The sequence below is a fragment of the Hyperolius riggenbachi genome, chromosome 4 (genome assembly GCF_040937935.1).
Source record: "Hyperolius riggenbachi isolate aHypRig1 chromosome 4, aHypRig1.pri, whole genome shotgun sequence".
NCBI classification, from domain to species: Eukaryota; Metazoa; Chordata; class Amphibia; order Anura; family Hyperoliidae; genus Hyperolius; species Hyperolius riggenbachi.
In genome coordinates, this window is record NC_090649.1 from 334,226,519 (window position 1) to 334,243,865 (window position 17,347).

A 17,347-nucleotide genomic window follows, 5' to 3' on the forward strand; every position below is an offset into this window, starting at 1 on the left:
GGCAGATCTTCTGGGGGAATGAGGTGCTTGATTTTTGCAATGTTCTTCAGGTGAAAATAGGATGATTTCACCACAGCAGAGATTGGAGTTCTGAAGTTTAAATCCCAATCAATTAGAACTCCCAGGCTACGTACATGATCAGAGCTGCGCAGATCCGTGCCTCCTATTCCCAGTGGTGAAGACTGCAAGTTAAGTTGTTTTGTTATCATGCTCTGCCCTCCTATCAGAAGGACTTCAGTTTTGTCTGCATTTAGTTTCAGCCAGTTGTCATTCATCCATTGCTGTAGTTCACGTAAGCAGGCGTTTATAGTTAGAGTTGGGTCTGTCACACCAGGCTTGAAGGAAAGATATAGTTGGGTGTCGTCTGCATAGCAGTGGTATGTCAGGCCATGTTTTTGGATTAGTTTTCCCAGCGGTAACATGTAAATCGTGAAAAGCAGGGGAGAGAGGATTGAGCCCTGGGGCACCCCATACTTAAGTGATACAGGGGTGGACAGGAAGGGCCCCATAGACACTTTGTGGGTTCTGCCACTCAAGAAGGATTGGAACCACTGAAGAACTATGCCATCAATGCCGCAGTATTCCTGTAGCCTGTTTATCAAGATGTCATGGTCAACTGTATCAAAGGCCGCAGAAAGGTCTAGCAGTATGAGGATGGAGCACTCTCCTCTGTCTCTTGCCATGAGCAGGTGGTTGCATATTTGGATGAGGGCAGTTTCAGTGCTGTGGTGTTTCCTGAAGCCAGACTGGAATGGGTCATAACTGTTGTTTTGTAGGATTTTGGCTTCTAGCTGGAGGTAAACAGCTTTTTCAATTAGCTTGCCCAGAAAGGGGAGGTTAGAGACAGGTCTGTAGCTGGTCATTGCGTCTGGGTCCAGGGAGGGTTTTTTGAGGAGAGGCCTGATGATTGCTTCCTTCAGTAAAGCAGGAAATATCCCTGATTTTAAGGAACAGTTAATTTTTAGGAATACCGGTACGAACAGGTCAGGGCAGTTCAACATGAACTGTGTTGGGCCAGGATCTAGGTCACAGGTAGTTAGGCGGACGTGAAGGAGGATGCTTGATGTGACTTCTTCATCAATTTCTTTGAAGTTTGACCAAGGTGTTACATTGTCTCTGCTAATGGTCTTCGGCGCTATATTAGGCTCAGATGCTGTAAGTTGGATGGCGGACCTTATAGCGGAGACTTTGTCTGTGAAGAAATGGGCAAATTGGTCACAGAGGTCCTTTGAAGACTCGATGTTAAGTTTTTGACATGCCGGGTTGCAGAGTTTTTCCACTGTGCGGAACAGTTGGGCTGGTTTGTTAACTGCATTTGCAATCTCTTGTGATAGAAAGGATGATTTTTTCCCGTGATTACCTTTTGGTAGCTCTTCAAGTGGAGGATTAAGGCATGTTTGTCTTCTGGGGACTGAGATTTGCGCCACAGTCTCTCAAGTTTTCGGCCTTGTCTTTTCAGCTCTTTTATAGCGTTATCAAACCACTGTGCATGATGGTGTGGAGTAAGATATTTGGTGCGCAGAGGAGCAATGGTCTCAAAGGTGGAGGACACACATTTGTTGTATTTAAACACCAGAGTATCAGGGTCCAAGCTGGAGTCAGTCAATTCATTAAAGCTAAGGTTATCTCGGATATGTTGAGGTGTTAGCCCTTTTAATCGGCGATATTTTATTTGATTCTTGACCTGGTGTTTGACAGCTGGTATTGAGAGGGAGAAGTGGATAGTGTGATGGTCTGACCAGGCAACAGGATTAATTTCCACATTGGCTGTTGACAGCCCAGTATGGAATATAAGGTCCAGAGTGTGGCCTTTCCTGTGAGTAGCAGAGCTGATTGATTGTAGGAAGCCCAGTTCATGTAAGGCACGAGGTAGCTCTATTCCAAGTTTTGAAGAGGAGTCATCCACCCATGTATTGAAATCTCCAAGAACAATCCATCTGGGGTGTTCCAGTGTTAGGTTGCATAGGAGGTCTACAAGTTCCTTAAGGAAGTCTGAGTGTTTTTCTGGTGGGCGGTAGATCAGCAATATGTTAATGTTTTTCTCAGCTGAAAGTTGCACCACCAAGCATTCAAACGAGTTGGTAGGACCTACAGTAAGTGGTCTGATTTTCAAAGCTGATCTAAAGCAAAGTGCAACCCCTCCTCCCCTGCGTTCTTTCCTGTTGCAGTATATCACGGAATAGTTTGTTGGCACGGCAGCCTCCAGGGTGGGGCCAACTGGTTCAGAAAGCCAGGTTTCAGTCAGGCAGGCCAGATCAGAAGACTATTAGATCATGTATGATTGCTGTTTTGTTATCGATCTGACATTACAGAGGACAGCCTTGATGGGGCTACCCTGGGAGCTGAGGTCTGAGATTGAGGACTCCAAGACAGAACAGTCTCCAGATGTGTGGCTGTCATCTCTGCTGGATTGTGCTGGAGCTATTAGGGTTGTTGGCTTGGTGTACTCTGTAGATTTTGTCACAGCGTTATTTTGGTTCTGCGGTGAAGAATGTCTTTTCCCACGTCCTCTCGAGCCTCTCTTTGTCTTTCTGAAGATTCCAACAGACTTCAGTAGAATTATTGTGAATTTGTCAATTGGATAGATATTTCTTGGTTGGTATACAGCTAGAAGTCTCTCTGCTGAATATTGATGTTTACACATTAGGCTACACATATATACGTCACACATTCAGAGGGAAGAGGCCCTTTCTACCTTCTACCCAAGTGTGCAACTGCAACCTCTGCACATGCTGTGTCCAACACCTATACCCCCAGTAGACCACAGTAACTTTACAGAACAAAGTCCTAATACTGGCCTAAAATATGGCACCATACTTATTGGCCTGCAGTGAAACATATATGCCAACTCCCCTGTACACAATATACATCTATGTATTATCCAAGTACACTGACAATTCTACAGCTTAATGTTTGCATGCATTATTATACCAACCTGCTCACTCCAAGCTGTAAAAAATACTTTTTACCATCTTAGTGCCCACTAAAATGATATAATCTCCTACAATTCCCAATGCCCACTTCACAGAGAGATTCTCTGCCTCAGCAAATACGCATGTACACCACCTATTCCCATCAGCCCAGTTCCCACAAAATAGTAAAATGTCCCACTACCCTGGACCACAGTTCCCACTTATGCACACATTTTAAAATTCTCCTGATTGTTTAGTGTAAAAGTTTATCCTCCGTGTACAGACATGCTGCTTGGCTTATGCAGGAGCAGAACATGATTAAAGCGTTCAATCCCACAATCTCCATCTCTGCTTATGGACACCTTGCCCCCACTGTATGCTAACTCTGCCCACTTTCCAAACCTTCACTTTCCTTCCTCCCTCATGGTTCAATGACACTTTCAAACATCCCTCTCAGCTTAGTGACACTGGGAGGAAGGTGCTGATTACAATCAGTTTAGAAGGCAAGAAAAAAACAACCCAAGATAAGGACTAATATAACAAACATTTTTCTTAATAAAATAAAATTGATTTGTTTATTATATTAGTCCTTGTCTTGGGGTATGTTTCTTTTTTTGCCTTTTAAACTGTTTTAAATCATTTTATAAATTATTTGGGGCACCTCCCTCAGTTCCACAGCCCTGCCCCCCCCCCCCCCCTTGGGTGGGGTTTGATTTTTAGCTTGGGCAATCATTTGTTTTTATATTTCCCCATCTAATATCCTATTTTTGGAGTGCAACCTACTGATATAGACAACATGGAGGTGGACACATTATGCTGTGGGGGTGTATTTCTGCTAAGAGGACAGGACACCTTCACCCCATCATCAAATCTTGGACAAGCATTTCCTTCCATAAGCAAGGGCATTGACACATGGCCAAGACAACAAAGCAGTGGCACAAGAAGAAGCACATAAACAAACCAGGAGCTTCTTATGGTGTAGTATATCAATTGTGCTCAAATTGAAACTCCTTTAAAGGGAAGGTCCAAGCAAAAAAAAAAAAAAAAGAGTTTCACTTACCTGGGGCTTCTACCAGCCCCATGTAGCCATCCTGTGCCCTCGTAGTCACTCACTGCTGCTCCAGTCCCCCGCTGGCAGCTTGCCGACCTCGGAGGTCAGGGCCACATTGCATACATTTTTACGCATTCCAGCTAGTGCAGGAACAAAAATTTACGCGTTGCACCACTAACGCGTAAAAATGTATGTGTTAAGGTTCCTGCACTAGCAGGAATGTGTAAAAATGTACGCAATTCGGCCCTGACCTCCGAGGTCAGAAAGCTGCCAGCGGGGAACTGGAGCAGCAGTGAGTGACTATGAGGGCACAGGATGGCTGCATGGGGCTGGTAGAAGCCCCAGGTAAGTGAAACTCATTTTTTTTTTTGCTTGGACCTTCCCTTTAACAAATTGGTGTTTTTCCTTTTTCTACATTTGCAATTTTTTATATAGATGATGGGTAATATATACAGAGAGCCTATATGCTTGGGTGCCTCCTATCCTGTTATCCCTGGAGAGGAAGCAAGCTGTATTGTACTAGGAAGCATATCTGGGCTGTGAAGCAAGTTTGTTGCCCTCCAATTGACTTCTGCACTTTTTTTATATGCTTCTCAACCTTATTACTATTAAAATTTGTCTTGTGCACTTTTACGCTTAATTGTTTAAAAATGATATACTCTTTAAGACTACAAAAGCGAGAGATCCCCATTATTGTCATTATAAAGAAAAGAAAGCGGTCATACCATTATAAAGTAGAAGCAGAGGCAAAAGGACTGACATCCACTTCTGTTCTATGCCCCAGTCCCTCATTGAGAATTTCCGTAGGGAATGCGCAAACAGGCACTGTAAACAAAAGAAGTGACTAGACTGATGTAATCAAAAATAATACATTCATACATAACATTTCAAGTGACTTGGGGAAAAAAAAGTTATACGGTTTCAACTAAATGCCACTCCTTTCAAATTCACTCAAAAATCTCACTCTGGCACCTTTGATCCCTAAAGCCCAAAGTATTAATCCTTTTCCAGAACACCTCAATAACGTTGCCCAGATTCTTTCTTCAACAAACAAAAACAGTAAATAATTTAATATACTAAGTTTGAAGACAAAGGTTGTCTAATCTCGCTGTATAATGAGGAAAAGCTATAGGAGATAGGGGAAGGGACTAATTTCAAAGATCCAATCTCTGCAGGTTTTTTTTCTTTATTGCACACAGATAATTGTAAAAAAAAAAAAAAAAAGTTTGAAAGAAATCTAAAATAATGGCAGTGCATTTATCACACCAACTATACAGCGAGGGAGAGAAGTATTTGACCCTGTGCTGATTTTACTAATTTGCCCTCTGATAAAGAATTGGCCAGTCTATAATTGTAATGGCAGGTTTCTTGTATTGGTGAGAGGCAAAATAACAATGATCCAAGTGGAAAGGTGCAGGAACCTTGAACCTTAAATTCAAGTGAAAATGGTGCACCCTGTACAGGCAGGTCAGGCATATCAGAACTAATAGATTATTCAGCATAGCCAGGCACAGTCTTTGGGGCCTGAAAGGTACTCTCATTATTACCCCGGATCTGTCCTGAATGATTTTGTGAAAGATCCTCAGAAAATCGCACCACTGAGGAATACATGTAGGCAATAAGGGAACAGAGGAGTTTTCATTTGGAACTGCCCTTTGTTGCAAAGCAATCATTGAAGACTCCTATCTGTTGTAGATCTGTGGGAATTTACAAAGACCATCTTGATGGAGAGTTGACCTGCAGGGGTAACCCTACCTGTAATGTACTTTTGCGTGAATGGCTTTGAAGGACAACACAGTCTGACCTAAAATACAATTCTCAACATTTCATTCCAAAGCACAACGGCTCTGTGTTCCCTCCCGATGACTCAGATCAGCGACTATAAAAAGGTTGCTGTAAATAGTAACCTCGTCTTCGACGAATGAATGAAGGGCTTTCCAGACTCTTCCTATTACCTTGCCATTTGAGGACTACTGGCATTTGCTGCTAGACAATGTACTGTGAACTAGAATTTCATCTGTGTGCTCCCACCTACATGATGCAGCACCTACATGGTGTTATTTTCTTAGGTGGAAAATGCTATAGATGTCTTTTCAAATATCAAGAAGGTTTTATGCACCAATTTAATAAAATTATCTGAAGAGGAGTAGGGAACCCTCCAAACTAGCAGAGATTTTTGACATTGGAGATAAGGGTTTGAATCCTGCCTGAAGCCTTCCAAATACTACAGGGTGGCCCACCAAGCACACCCCTAGCAGCTGAAACTCCCAAGTACTTTGAGTCTGACAGGAGAAAAGCACCACATAAATGTCAGCATTATTATCCGTTCAAAATGAGATACATGAAGTTGACCTCACTCAACCACTGAAAATGTTAATTTCCTCAAGAAGAATTTTTTTTTTTTTTTTAAAAGCACAGGGTTATAGTATCCGCACTCTGTTAGGGTCAGTTAAGAGCCCCAAAAAACCCAGGTTATCATGGAGAATGTTTCATAACACAGGAAAATAAAGTCCTCAACAATGTCAACCACCATTACGTCTCACTGCAAGAACTTCGGCAGTAATCAAAGAGAATAGCCAGACAGAGCAGTAAATTGGAAATACCTTACCTTTCCCGAAGGGAAAAGGGTAAATCTCAGAAAGGTATGTGAGCCCAGGTTGATCGAAAGATGCAAGGAGGCACCCTTTAAATTTAGGCATTCCAGCAATGATTGCTCTGCATAACATTTGTAACTGGATTGATATTCTCCATGTGGAACTTTGCACAGCAATTAAAGCAGATACATTTTACATTCAAAATAAGACCTGTGATCTCTGTGGTTTCTTGACCAAGGACAGGAGAATAGTACACACTTCCTCTCTGGTGGTGGGCGGGCCGGCCTCTAGCAAACTATGAGGATGGTCGGCCATGGCACTAGATTGGAATACCCCAGGCTGTTCCTACAGCTGTGCAGTCCCCACTAAGATTCCTTCTAATTTGAAGCTTAACGGGGAAAACATACACTGGCTGCCTCCCCTGTTATCTCACATGGATAGCACTTTCCAGCCCGGCTATCCTACTCCTGAGTGGACAGGAAATACACAGAGTGTGTGGGATTGCAACACATATACTATATATACTCACATATAAGCCTAATTTTCCAGCATGGAAATTGTGCTGAAAAGTTACCCCCTGGACTTATATAAGGGTCAGTGGAGCAGAACGGAGGGTGGAGTAGGTTTTGTTACTTGCAGAGGAGCTTAAGGATTGTGCACTAGTGATCCTGTTCTTGCCAGCTGGCTCCCTGCCTACCATCCCCTGCAACATGGTGTGCAGAGTGCACGGCTCAACACCATGTCCCCTGACTTGTGAATCGGAGTGTGCAAGCAACGTGTCAGTGGTGCAATGATCGGGGATTCTTCCTGTGTGGCAATCGCTGTCTCTCATATCTATGGTGTCTTAACCATCCTGGCGTTCTATTAAGATCGCCAGGGCGGCTGCGGGAGGGTTTTTTTTTCTATAAAAAAAAAAAAAATCTATTTCATGCAGCCAACTGAAAGTCGGCTGCATGAAAGCCCACTAGAGGGCGCTCCTGCCGCATATTTCTGATCGCCTCCGGCGATCAGAAGTAACAAGAAGGGCCGCGATGAGCGGCCCTCGTTTTGCTTTACTCGTCGCCATGGCGACGAGCGGAGTGACGTCATGGACGTCAGCCGACGTCCTGACATCAGCCGCCTCCGATCCAGCCCTTCGTGCTGGCCGGAACTGATTGGTCCGGCTGCGCAGGGCTCGGGCGGCTGGGGGGACCCTCTTTCGCCGCTGCTCACGGCGGATCGCCACTGCTCGCGGCGCATCGCCGCTGCTCGCGGCGGATCGCCGCAGAGCGGCGGCGATCAGGTAGCACATGCGGCTGGCAAAGTGCCGGCTGCGTGTGCTGCTTTTTATTTGGTGAAAATCGGCCCAGCAGGGCCTGAGCGGCACCCTCCGGCAGTAATGGACAAGCTGGGCTCGTCCATACCGCTCAGGAGGTTAAAGGAATACTATCGATTGAAACAACTTTTTTTTTTTAATACTCTATATTAGTGTACACATTACCACTAGTGCTAGGGGCACTTTATTTATTCACCCAGGTCTCTCTCCCTCTATTTCTGCTTAAAAATTCATTTCTCACACAGCTCACAAATATATTTCACTGTGTCACTAACAGCATGCAGGAGACATGAGGAGAAATAGGCTGATCTGAGGTGGTAACAGGTAACTAAATGAGCTGTAATATTGCTGGAATATAACTAGCTATAACACTAGTCTGTGTTTACACTCAGACTGGTTGCCTGGCTGCCTGCTTGTGGTGATTCACTCCAGGCTGCATCCACTTTACAAGCTGCTGAGAGGGGCAGACCACTGTTTACAATTAGCATTATTAGTATCTTTATCAGTCAGGAGAAGCAAAGATAATAAACACACACATTGCTAGAAATCTTTAACCCCTTAAGGTAGCCATACACTGGTCGATTTGCCATCAGATTCGACCAACAGATAGATCCCTTTCTGATCGAATCTGATCAGAGAGGGATCATATGGCTACCTTTACTGCAAACAGATTGTAAACCGATTTCAGCCTGAAACCGTTCACAATCTGTTGTGGCGGTGGTGCTGCCGCCGCTCATCCCCCCCCGCCCCCGCGCATCAATTAACTGCTCCGCCGGCGCGACTGCCCCCGGTCACCGCTGCTCCGTCTCCGCTCTTGTCTGGTCTCCAGGTCCGGCATGCTTTACTTCTTCCTGCCCGGCAGGAAGTTTAAACAGTAGAGCGCCCTCTACTGTTTAAACTTCCTGCCGGGCAGGAGGAAGTGAAGCATGCCGGACCCGGAGACCAGACCGCAGCGGAGACGGAGCAGCGGTGACTGGGGGCAGTCGCGCCGGCCGGAACAGGTAATGTATGCGGGCTCTATTGCGTCGGTCGTCGGGCACTCGAACGCCGCTAGCGACGCACTCCCTAACCGCGGGCGATCGATGCTACTTTTCCGCACGGAGCGATCGACGGGATAGGACGAAATGGATCGAAATTCGGCGTGTAGCGGGAACGATGTGACAGCAGATTCGATCCCAGTGATCAAATCTGCTGTCGATCTGGCGGGAATCGGCCTAGTGTATGGCCAGCTTTACCATCATATCAACAAGATTCTTTCAGCAAGGCAAAATTGATACGTGGGATGGAAGGTCTCGCTTACCAAGAAAGGTTAGATAAACTGGGTTTATTTAGTCTAGAGAAAAGACGCCTTAGAGGAGATCTAATTAACATGTATAAATACATTAGAGGGCAATATAATAGCTTGGCGGATAAGCTTTTTGTCCCTAGGCCTTCTCAAAGGACTAGAGGACATGAGCTGCGCATGGAGGAAAAACGTTTTAGCCATTTATTTAGGAAAAGGTTCTTTACAGTAAGAGTGGTTAAGATGTGGAATGCATTGCCACAGGAAGTCGTTATGGCAAACTCTATACCTGCATTTAAAGGGGGCTTAGATGCTTTCCTTGCGTTGAAAGACATCCATGGCTACAATTACTAGGTTATGCCTAATGATGTTGATCCAGGGATTTTATCTGATTGCCATCTGGAGTCAGGAAGGAATTTTTCCCATTTGGGGCTAATTGGACCATGCCTGGTGGGGTTTTTTTCGCCTTCCTCTGGATCAACAGGGGTATGTGGGGGACGGGCTGGAGTTGTACTTTGTACTGGTTGAACTCGATGGACGTATGTCTTTTTTCAGCCAAAATAACTATGTAACTATGTAACTATAAACTGAGGAGTTGATAGCAACTCCCCTGTGCAGAGACATGGTCTAGCCCTCTGGGAGCCAGTATTTAGATACATTTTGTATCCAAAACTGACAGAGGATTTTAGGCCTCGTTCACATCACAAACGCGGATGGCCATTCACTGAAAAGTGAATGGGACAGCCACGTGTTTTTGCAAAAAATGCGTGCAGCATGCATTCCCGGACCGCACAGGTCCGGAACGCATGCAGTGTGCACATCTTACAGTGCACTCTATGCACTGTCTGATGTCATGCATGTCGGCCTCCCGCACGCGTTTCCAAAATGCGTCTGGAAACGCGTGCAGTGTGAACGGGGCCTTACAGCTGAGAGGAACAGCTGTGTGAGGAATCAAATTGATCCTAGTACTTGTCCTAATGTGTGCTACAACATACAGCATTTAAAAATAAATGCATACATTGATAGTATTCCTTTAAGACACAGCTGTATCATCTTTGGGGCACATCTGGCTACGGGGAGAGGGGATGACTTGCACTGGGGGGCACACCAGGCTACTGTGGAGGGGGCTTAAAGCGACACTGTAACAAGAAAAACGTCCCCTGGGGGGTACTCACCTCAGGAGAGGGAAGCTTCCGGATCCTAATGAGGCTTACCCCGTCCTCCTCTGGCCCAATAGCCTGTTCAATATTTACCTTTCCAGGCTCCAGCGGGGGCACTGTTGCGGCTCTTCTGACAGAGATAGGCGGAAATAGCCAATCTCCGTCAGCTCCGCTCTACTGCGCAGGAGACTTGCGCCTGCGCAGTAGAGCGGCCCGACGGAGATCGGCTATTTCCGCCTATCTCCGTGGGAAGGAGCGGATACTGCGCCTGCGCTGGAGCCAAAAGGTAAATATTTACATCCCCGCCGCTCCGGGAGGATTTTCGCCACCACCGTGGGACCGAGGATGACGGGTGAAGCCTCAATAGGATCCGGAGGCTTCCCCCACCCGAGGTGAGTACCCTCTAGGGGAGTTTTTTTCGTTACAGATTTTCTTTAACCCTCCTGGCGGTCTAATGTTTTCCGCCAGGAGGCAGCGCAGCAGGTTTTTTTTTTTTTTTTTTAAATCATGTAGCAGCATACCCCCGCCCGCTCTCTGATCAGGAAATCCCGTTCAAAGAACGGGATTTCCTGGAGGGCTTCCCCGCGACGGGGCGGGATGACGTCAGCGACGTCGTGACGTCTTTGGGAGTCCCGATCCACCCCTCAGCGCTGCCTGGCACTGATTGGCCAGGCAGCGCACGGGGTCTGGGGGGGGGGGGGGGCGCGGCGGAGCGGATAGCTGCGATCGAGAGCGGGCCGGCGGCGATCGGTGTGCTGACGCAGCTAGCAAAGTGCTGGCTGCGTTCAGCAAAAAAAAAAAAAATTAAGCAAATCGGCCCAGCAGGGCCTGAGAAAACCTCCTGCGCGGCTTACCCCGAACTACGTGGTTACCTACAGGTCCTCACACAATCCAACATTAGGAATTATCTGTTTCAGAGCATTTTTGTATGAAAGGCCACCGTTTATCGCAAGTTAGGGTCCAGGTGATTGAGGGAATACCCAATCCACAGAGGGGGGGGAGATCGCCACAAAATATTGGCTATTAGATAGAATTATTGGATCAAAAAACTTGACACTTTGGTACCGCAAGGTCTTAATAAGGACTATGACTTGTTTAATCTGATTTGAGGTATAGAGATATGTAATTTTTTATTCTGCCACCAGGGACGGTTTACTGAGATGTGGTATTATGTTGGCTATTATATAGCGCGTCTTCCTGTGCCGTCCCAGCCGCTATATTTATTTATTTATATAGTTTCTTCTATTTTGGATGTGACAATCTTTTTCCATCAGCCGCTGGTCTTTGGAAGGAAGGCGGACGCTGTCGGCGCTGCTTATGTTGGTGGGTATATTGTTTATACCCGCCCCTTTGTTTATATTTTTTTTAACGCACGTTGTCCTTTTAGGTATATCTGAGGCGGGGCCCTGATTGGTGGAAGACACTGATCGGAGAGCCGCCCCTACTATGTAGCTTAGACTACAGCATATGCGGACGTTGTCGGCGCTTTAGCGATTGGTTGTCCTTATGGGATACGCCCCCTCCATCTTATCATTGGCTATTCTTAGCCTGCACAGCGGCGGACGTCGTCAGCTCCTCTCTAATTGGTGGAGGGCGATAGTGTACGCCCCCACCATTACATTGTGCGCTTTTAACAACTGGCGCAGTAGAGACTGGGAGATGACGCGATGATGTGTCTCCACCTTAATACAGTCTTCGGTGCGGACGCTGTCAGCGGTCATCCCATAGTAGCATTATTTATGCTCTGGGCTGAGATTGGCCGGCGGTATATGGTGGATATGGGTGGCGCATGGACTGTGCGCTGACTGGCCAGTTTCACGCTTTGTGGATTTTGATTGGATACACTCCTCTTGGGACACGGTGAGCCTTTTTTTGTGTGTTTCCTAGTTTATTACTGGGGCAAGAATGGTGAGTGTCTATATTGATCGGAGGTTATGTGTACACCGCATTTCCACATCTTTGAGGGAGCTTCTAGGGCACTTTTTTGTTGTCCGATCTCAGTCATTCTCTGATTGGTGGATAACATCTTACACATATGCATTTATGATAATGATGTAGTTCTCTATGTGGTCCGTTTGTGGCCTATATCACTGTGTTTTTAGCATGTGTTACTGTGGGTCTGTGATGGTTTGAGAAAGGACTAAGCAGTCCGAAACGCCTGTGCGTCAGCTTGTACTTACCCACAACACTTTTTATCATGTTTTAAGTGGATTTGAATAAAGATGGACCATTGATGGTGCAGATCGTGTGGAGTCTCTGCAATATCACTTGTTACTCCAAGGTGGATCACTGCACCTCTCTAACCATCGGTGCAGAAGCATTTACTAATAACATTGCTTTTATAGTAGCAATTTGCATATACTCCAGAATGTTATGAAGAGTAATCATCAGATGAATTGCATAGTCCTGTGCAATAAAAATTAACTGAATCCCCCCAAAAAAAACCTTTCCACTGTATTTCATTGCTGTCATTAAAGGACCTTCTGAGATCATTTCAGTAATTGTCTTGTTAACTCAGGTGAGAATGTTGACGAGCACAAGGCTGGAGATCATTAGGCTGATTGGGTTAGAATGGCAGACTTGACATGTTAAAAGGAGGGTGATGCTTGAAATCATTGATCTTCCATTGTTAACCATGGTGACCAGCAAAAAAACACATGCAGCCATCATTGCGTTGCACAAAAATGGCTTCACAGGCAAGGATATTGTAGCTATTAAGATTGCACCTAAATCAACAATTTTTAGGATCGTCAAGAACTTCAAGGAAAGAGGTTCAATTCATGGTAAGAAGGCTTCAGGGCGTCCAAGAAAGTCCAGCAAGCACCAGGGTCGTCTACTAAAGAGGATTCACCTGCGGGATCGGAGTGCAACCAGTGCAGAGGTTTCTCAGGAATGGCAGCAGGAAGGTGTGAGCGCATCTGCATGCACAGTGAGGCAAAGACTTTTGGAAGATGGCCTGGTGTCAAGAAGAAGCCACTTCTCTCCCAAAAAAACATCAGGGACAGATTGATCTTTTGCAGAAAGTATGGTGAATGGACTGCTGAGGACTGGGGTAAAGTCCTATTCTCTGATGAAGCCCCTTTTCGATTGTTTGGGGCATCTGGAAAAAGGCTTTTCAGGATAAGAAAAGGTGAGCGCTACCATCAGTCCTGTGTCATGCCAACAGTAAAGCATCCTGAGACCATTCATGTGTGGGATTGCTTCTCATCCAAGAGAGTGGGCTCACTCACAATTTTGCGAAAAAACACAGCCATTAATAAAGAATGGTACCAAAACACCCTCTAACAACAACTTCTTCCAACAATCCAACAACAGTTTGGAGAAGAACAATGCATTTTCCTGCACGATGGAGCACTGTGTCATAAGGCAAAAGAGATAACTAAGTGGCTTAGGGACCAAAACATTGAAATTTTGGGTCCATGGCCTGGAAACTCCCAAGATCTTAAACCCATGGATAACTTGTGGTCATTCCTCAAGAGGCGAGTGGACAAACAAAAACCAACTAATTCTGAGAAACACAAAGAAGTGATTATAAAAGAATGGGTAGCCATCAGTCAGGATTTAGCCCAGAAGTGGATTGTGAGCATGCCCAGTCGAATTACATGGGTCCTGAAAAAGTAGGGCCAACACTGCAAATACTGACTCTGCATAAATCTCAGGTAATAGTCAATAAAAGCCTTTGAAACGTACAAAGTGCTTATAATTATATTTCAGTACATCCGAAACAAAGATCTAAAAGCAGTTTAGCAGCAAAACTTTGTTAAAAAACTAATATTTTTGACAGTCTCAAAACTTTTGGCCAGGACTGTAGTTTAAAAACTCAATCACACTGCTGTTTACACATTCATGACAGCATGAATGTGACGGCTCTTACTGACAAAGGACAGGTCGTATCTGCCTGTCTAAAGGTGGCCATACACTGGTCGATTTGCCATCAGATTCGACCAACAGATAGATCCCTCTCTGATCGAATCTGATCAGAGAGGGATTGTATGGCGGCCTTACTGCAAACAGATTGTGAACCGATTTCAGCCTAAAACCGTTAATCTGCTGTCTTCTTCTCCGCTCTGGTCTGGTCTCCGGCATGCTTCACTTCTTCCTGCCGGGCAAGAAGTTTAAACAGTAGAGCGCCCTCTACTGTTTAAACTTCCTGCCGGGCAGGAAGAAGTGAAGCATGCCGGAGACCAGACCAGACCAGAGCGGAGAAGAAGACAGCAGAGACCAGGGGACTCGCGCCGGCCGGAACAGGTAATGTATACCCGCTGTATTGCGTCGGTCGTTCGAACGCCGCTATTGACGCACTCCCGACCCGCCGGCGATCGAGAAAAATCTTCCGCACGGATGGATCAACGGGAACAATCGATTTCGGACGGAAATCGTTCTGTCAACGGTGTGCGCGGCGATTTCACAGCCGATTCGATCACTGTGATCGAATCGGCCGTATATCGGCGGGAAAATCGTTAGGTGTGTGGGCCTCTTAAGATCAAGAGACAGTTTTACTACTAGCTGAAATGTCATTAGCAGCCCGCAGTACAGTCTCTTGATCTTAGCCAGGCAGATACGAGCTGTCCTCCATCGGTAAGAGCTGTCACATTCACCCTGTCATGAATGTGTTTACAGCAGTGCGATTTTTTTTTTCTTAACCCTTTACTATCCCTTCTACTAGCATTCTCTTCAGGATAAGTTTTTTTTGTTTTATTTTTTTTATAAATTTCACGATAGTGGTCCTTTAAACTCTGGGCTTGGGGAAGAGAGGAGGACTTAGGAATTTTTATTTTCTAGTTGTTTTTTTTTTGTCAGACAGATAGCTCTAGGAGAGTTCAAAGAGCTTTGATAAGGGAGCATCATTATTTGATTGCTGCACATTTTGCTGCATGGGGAAAAAATTGCTCTGCCTCACTAGTCATTAAAGTCAATGGCCTGATCGAAGATTTCTGCACGTTTATCTACATACTGTTTGCACTCCACCCACCCCCACACTGAATTGGATGAATTTTTTTTTTTTGCACATTTGATTTACAATTACAATGTATTTTAGTACCATCCCAAAAAATTGCAAACCAACACGAAAAATTGCACGGTAAAAAATGGGATTAAAAGCTGCGAATGCAGAGTGCTGGAAAACGCATGCAAATTTTCAAGGACAAGTGTGCTCCCTATGGAAAGGCATAGCACTTGCAACATGATATGAGGTGGAGTTTGAAAGTATTCAGTAGCCACATTTACTGTGACTGATGTGGATGCAGAGGCGTAGCAATAGGGGGTGCAGAGGTAGCGACCGCATCGGGGCCCTTGGGCCAGAGGGGCCCCGAAGGGCCCTCCCTCAACTACAGTATTAGCTCTCTATTGATCATGTGCTCATAATAATCAATTCTATAGATACTTTGAATAGTGGTAATCATTAACTAGCTGTTCCCTGTCCCCTTCTTGCACCTCTGACACTGTAGTTGCCATTGGCAGGTTTTGGTGCGCCGTATATATTGTTATGTATAGAGTGCTTGGGGGGCCCCAATGTAAAACTTGCATCGGGGCCCTCAGCTCCTTAGCTACGCCACTGTGTGGATGTAGCTACTATCGGAATGATGCAACTACAATTACTATTAATACTGTATTGAAAAAAGTCATGCGTTTGATAATGGTTTGTAGGTTAACTTTTTCTTTTTTTTTTTACTTTTAAATGAAAACATTTCATTTATACAAGCAGGGCAGTGGAGTCAGAGTCGGAGTTGAGGTGTCTGAGCAATTTTGGGTACCTAGAGTCGGATTTGTTGGTTTCATAAACTGAGGAGTTGGATGCAGGGCCAGCTGGAGGGGTAGCGGGCAGGAAGGGGGTATTGGGCCTAGCGGTGGGGAGGGGGGTCGGACCCCCCCTCCCTCGCCTGGGTCCCCCGATCTGCGCTCCCCTCCAGCTTTAAAAAGTGAAGTACCAGCTCTATGATTAAGAGGCAACGGGCGGGGATCACTCATCTTTTTCGCGTTCCATCGTGCGCTTCACTGACGTTACAATACAGTGGGCGGTGTTGCAGGAAGTGACGTCAGTGGAGCGCACGCTGGAACGCGGAAAAGGTGAGTGATCCCCGCCCGTTGCCTCTTAACCATAGAGCTGGTACTTCACTTTTTAAAGCTGGAAGGGAGCGCAGATCGGGGGACCCAGGCGAGGGAAGGGGGTCCGACCCCCCTCCCTACCGCTAGGCCCAATACCCCCTTTCTGCCCGCTGCCCCTCCAGCTCGGCGGGCGGCCTCCCGCACCCATAGACAGGCGGGTGCCACCCCCCCAGAAATGCCACCTGAGGCAAATGTTTCACCCAGCCTCATGAGCCCTGGTTGGATGATTTTTGGACCGACTCCACAGCCCTGTATACAAGTCTTCTTTAAATGAAAATGGCATGGACACTTACATAACATGTTCACAACAGGAAGTATATAATTTTTATTTAACTTTTTAAAGAATCAAGAAAGACAAGACAACACAACATCTATATCGTGCTTTTCTCCTGGCAGACTTAAAGCGCAAGAGCTACAGCCACTAGGATGCGCTCTATAGACAGTAGCAGTGTTAGGAAGTCTTGCCCAAGGTCTCCTACTGAATAGGTGCTGGCTTACAGAACAGGAAGAGCAAAGGTTCAAACCCAGGTCTCCTGTGTCAGAGGCAGAGCTCTTAACCATTATACTATCTAGCCACTCATGCATAGTAAGAAAGGCCATTATGTAACCTCTGAAGGGTGAATAGTTAAAGCTATGGATTTATCTTACCGCTGTCTGGAGTTGGGAAGTAATTCTTCCTCTTAAAATGGACATTAACTCTTGCACAGGACACCAGGAAAACATTAAAGAAATGCAACCTGTATGTATTTAGAGAGAAGAGCGTGTCTAATTCCCTCTCATCTTCAAGTAATCACAAGTGTAATTTGATCTCAGCTGTGTCAGCACAGAAATTAGTCAGTCTTGGCAGACATAGCTAATATGTAAATGCAAGATGTTAACTCTTTGTCTGATACCATAAAAGCAGGAAGTAGACAATGCAGGAGTTCTA

At 45.7% G+C, this 17,347-nt stretch overlaps 1 protein-coding gene across 2 annotated transcripts in view; it reads right to left on the bottom strand.

Moving 5' to 3' along the window:
- TMEM181 (transmembrane protein 181) overlaps positions 1–17,347 on the bottom strand; it is a 155,226-nt gene that overhangs the window by 61,768 nt on the left and 76,111 nt on the right. For both annotated transcript variants that reach the window (XM_068231847.1, XM_068231848.1), the window contains exon 8: positions 4,689–4,788. In XM_068231847.1, the coding sequence (XP_068087948.1) occupies positions 4,689–4,788 (100 nt within the window). The remainder of the gene's footprint in view (positions 1–4,688; positions 4,789–17,347) is intronic.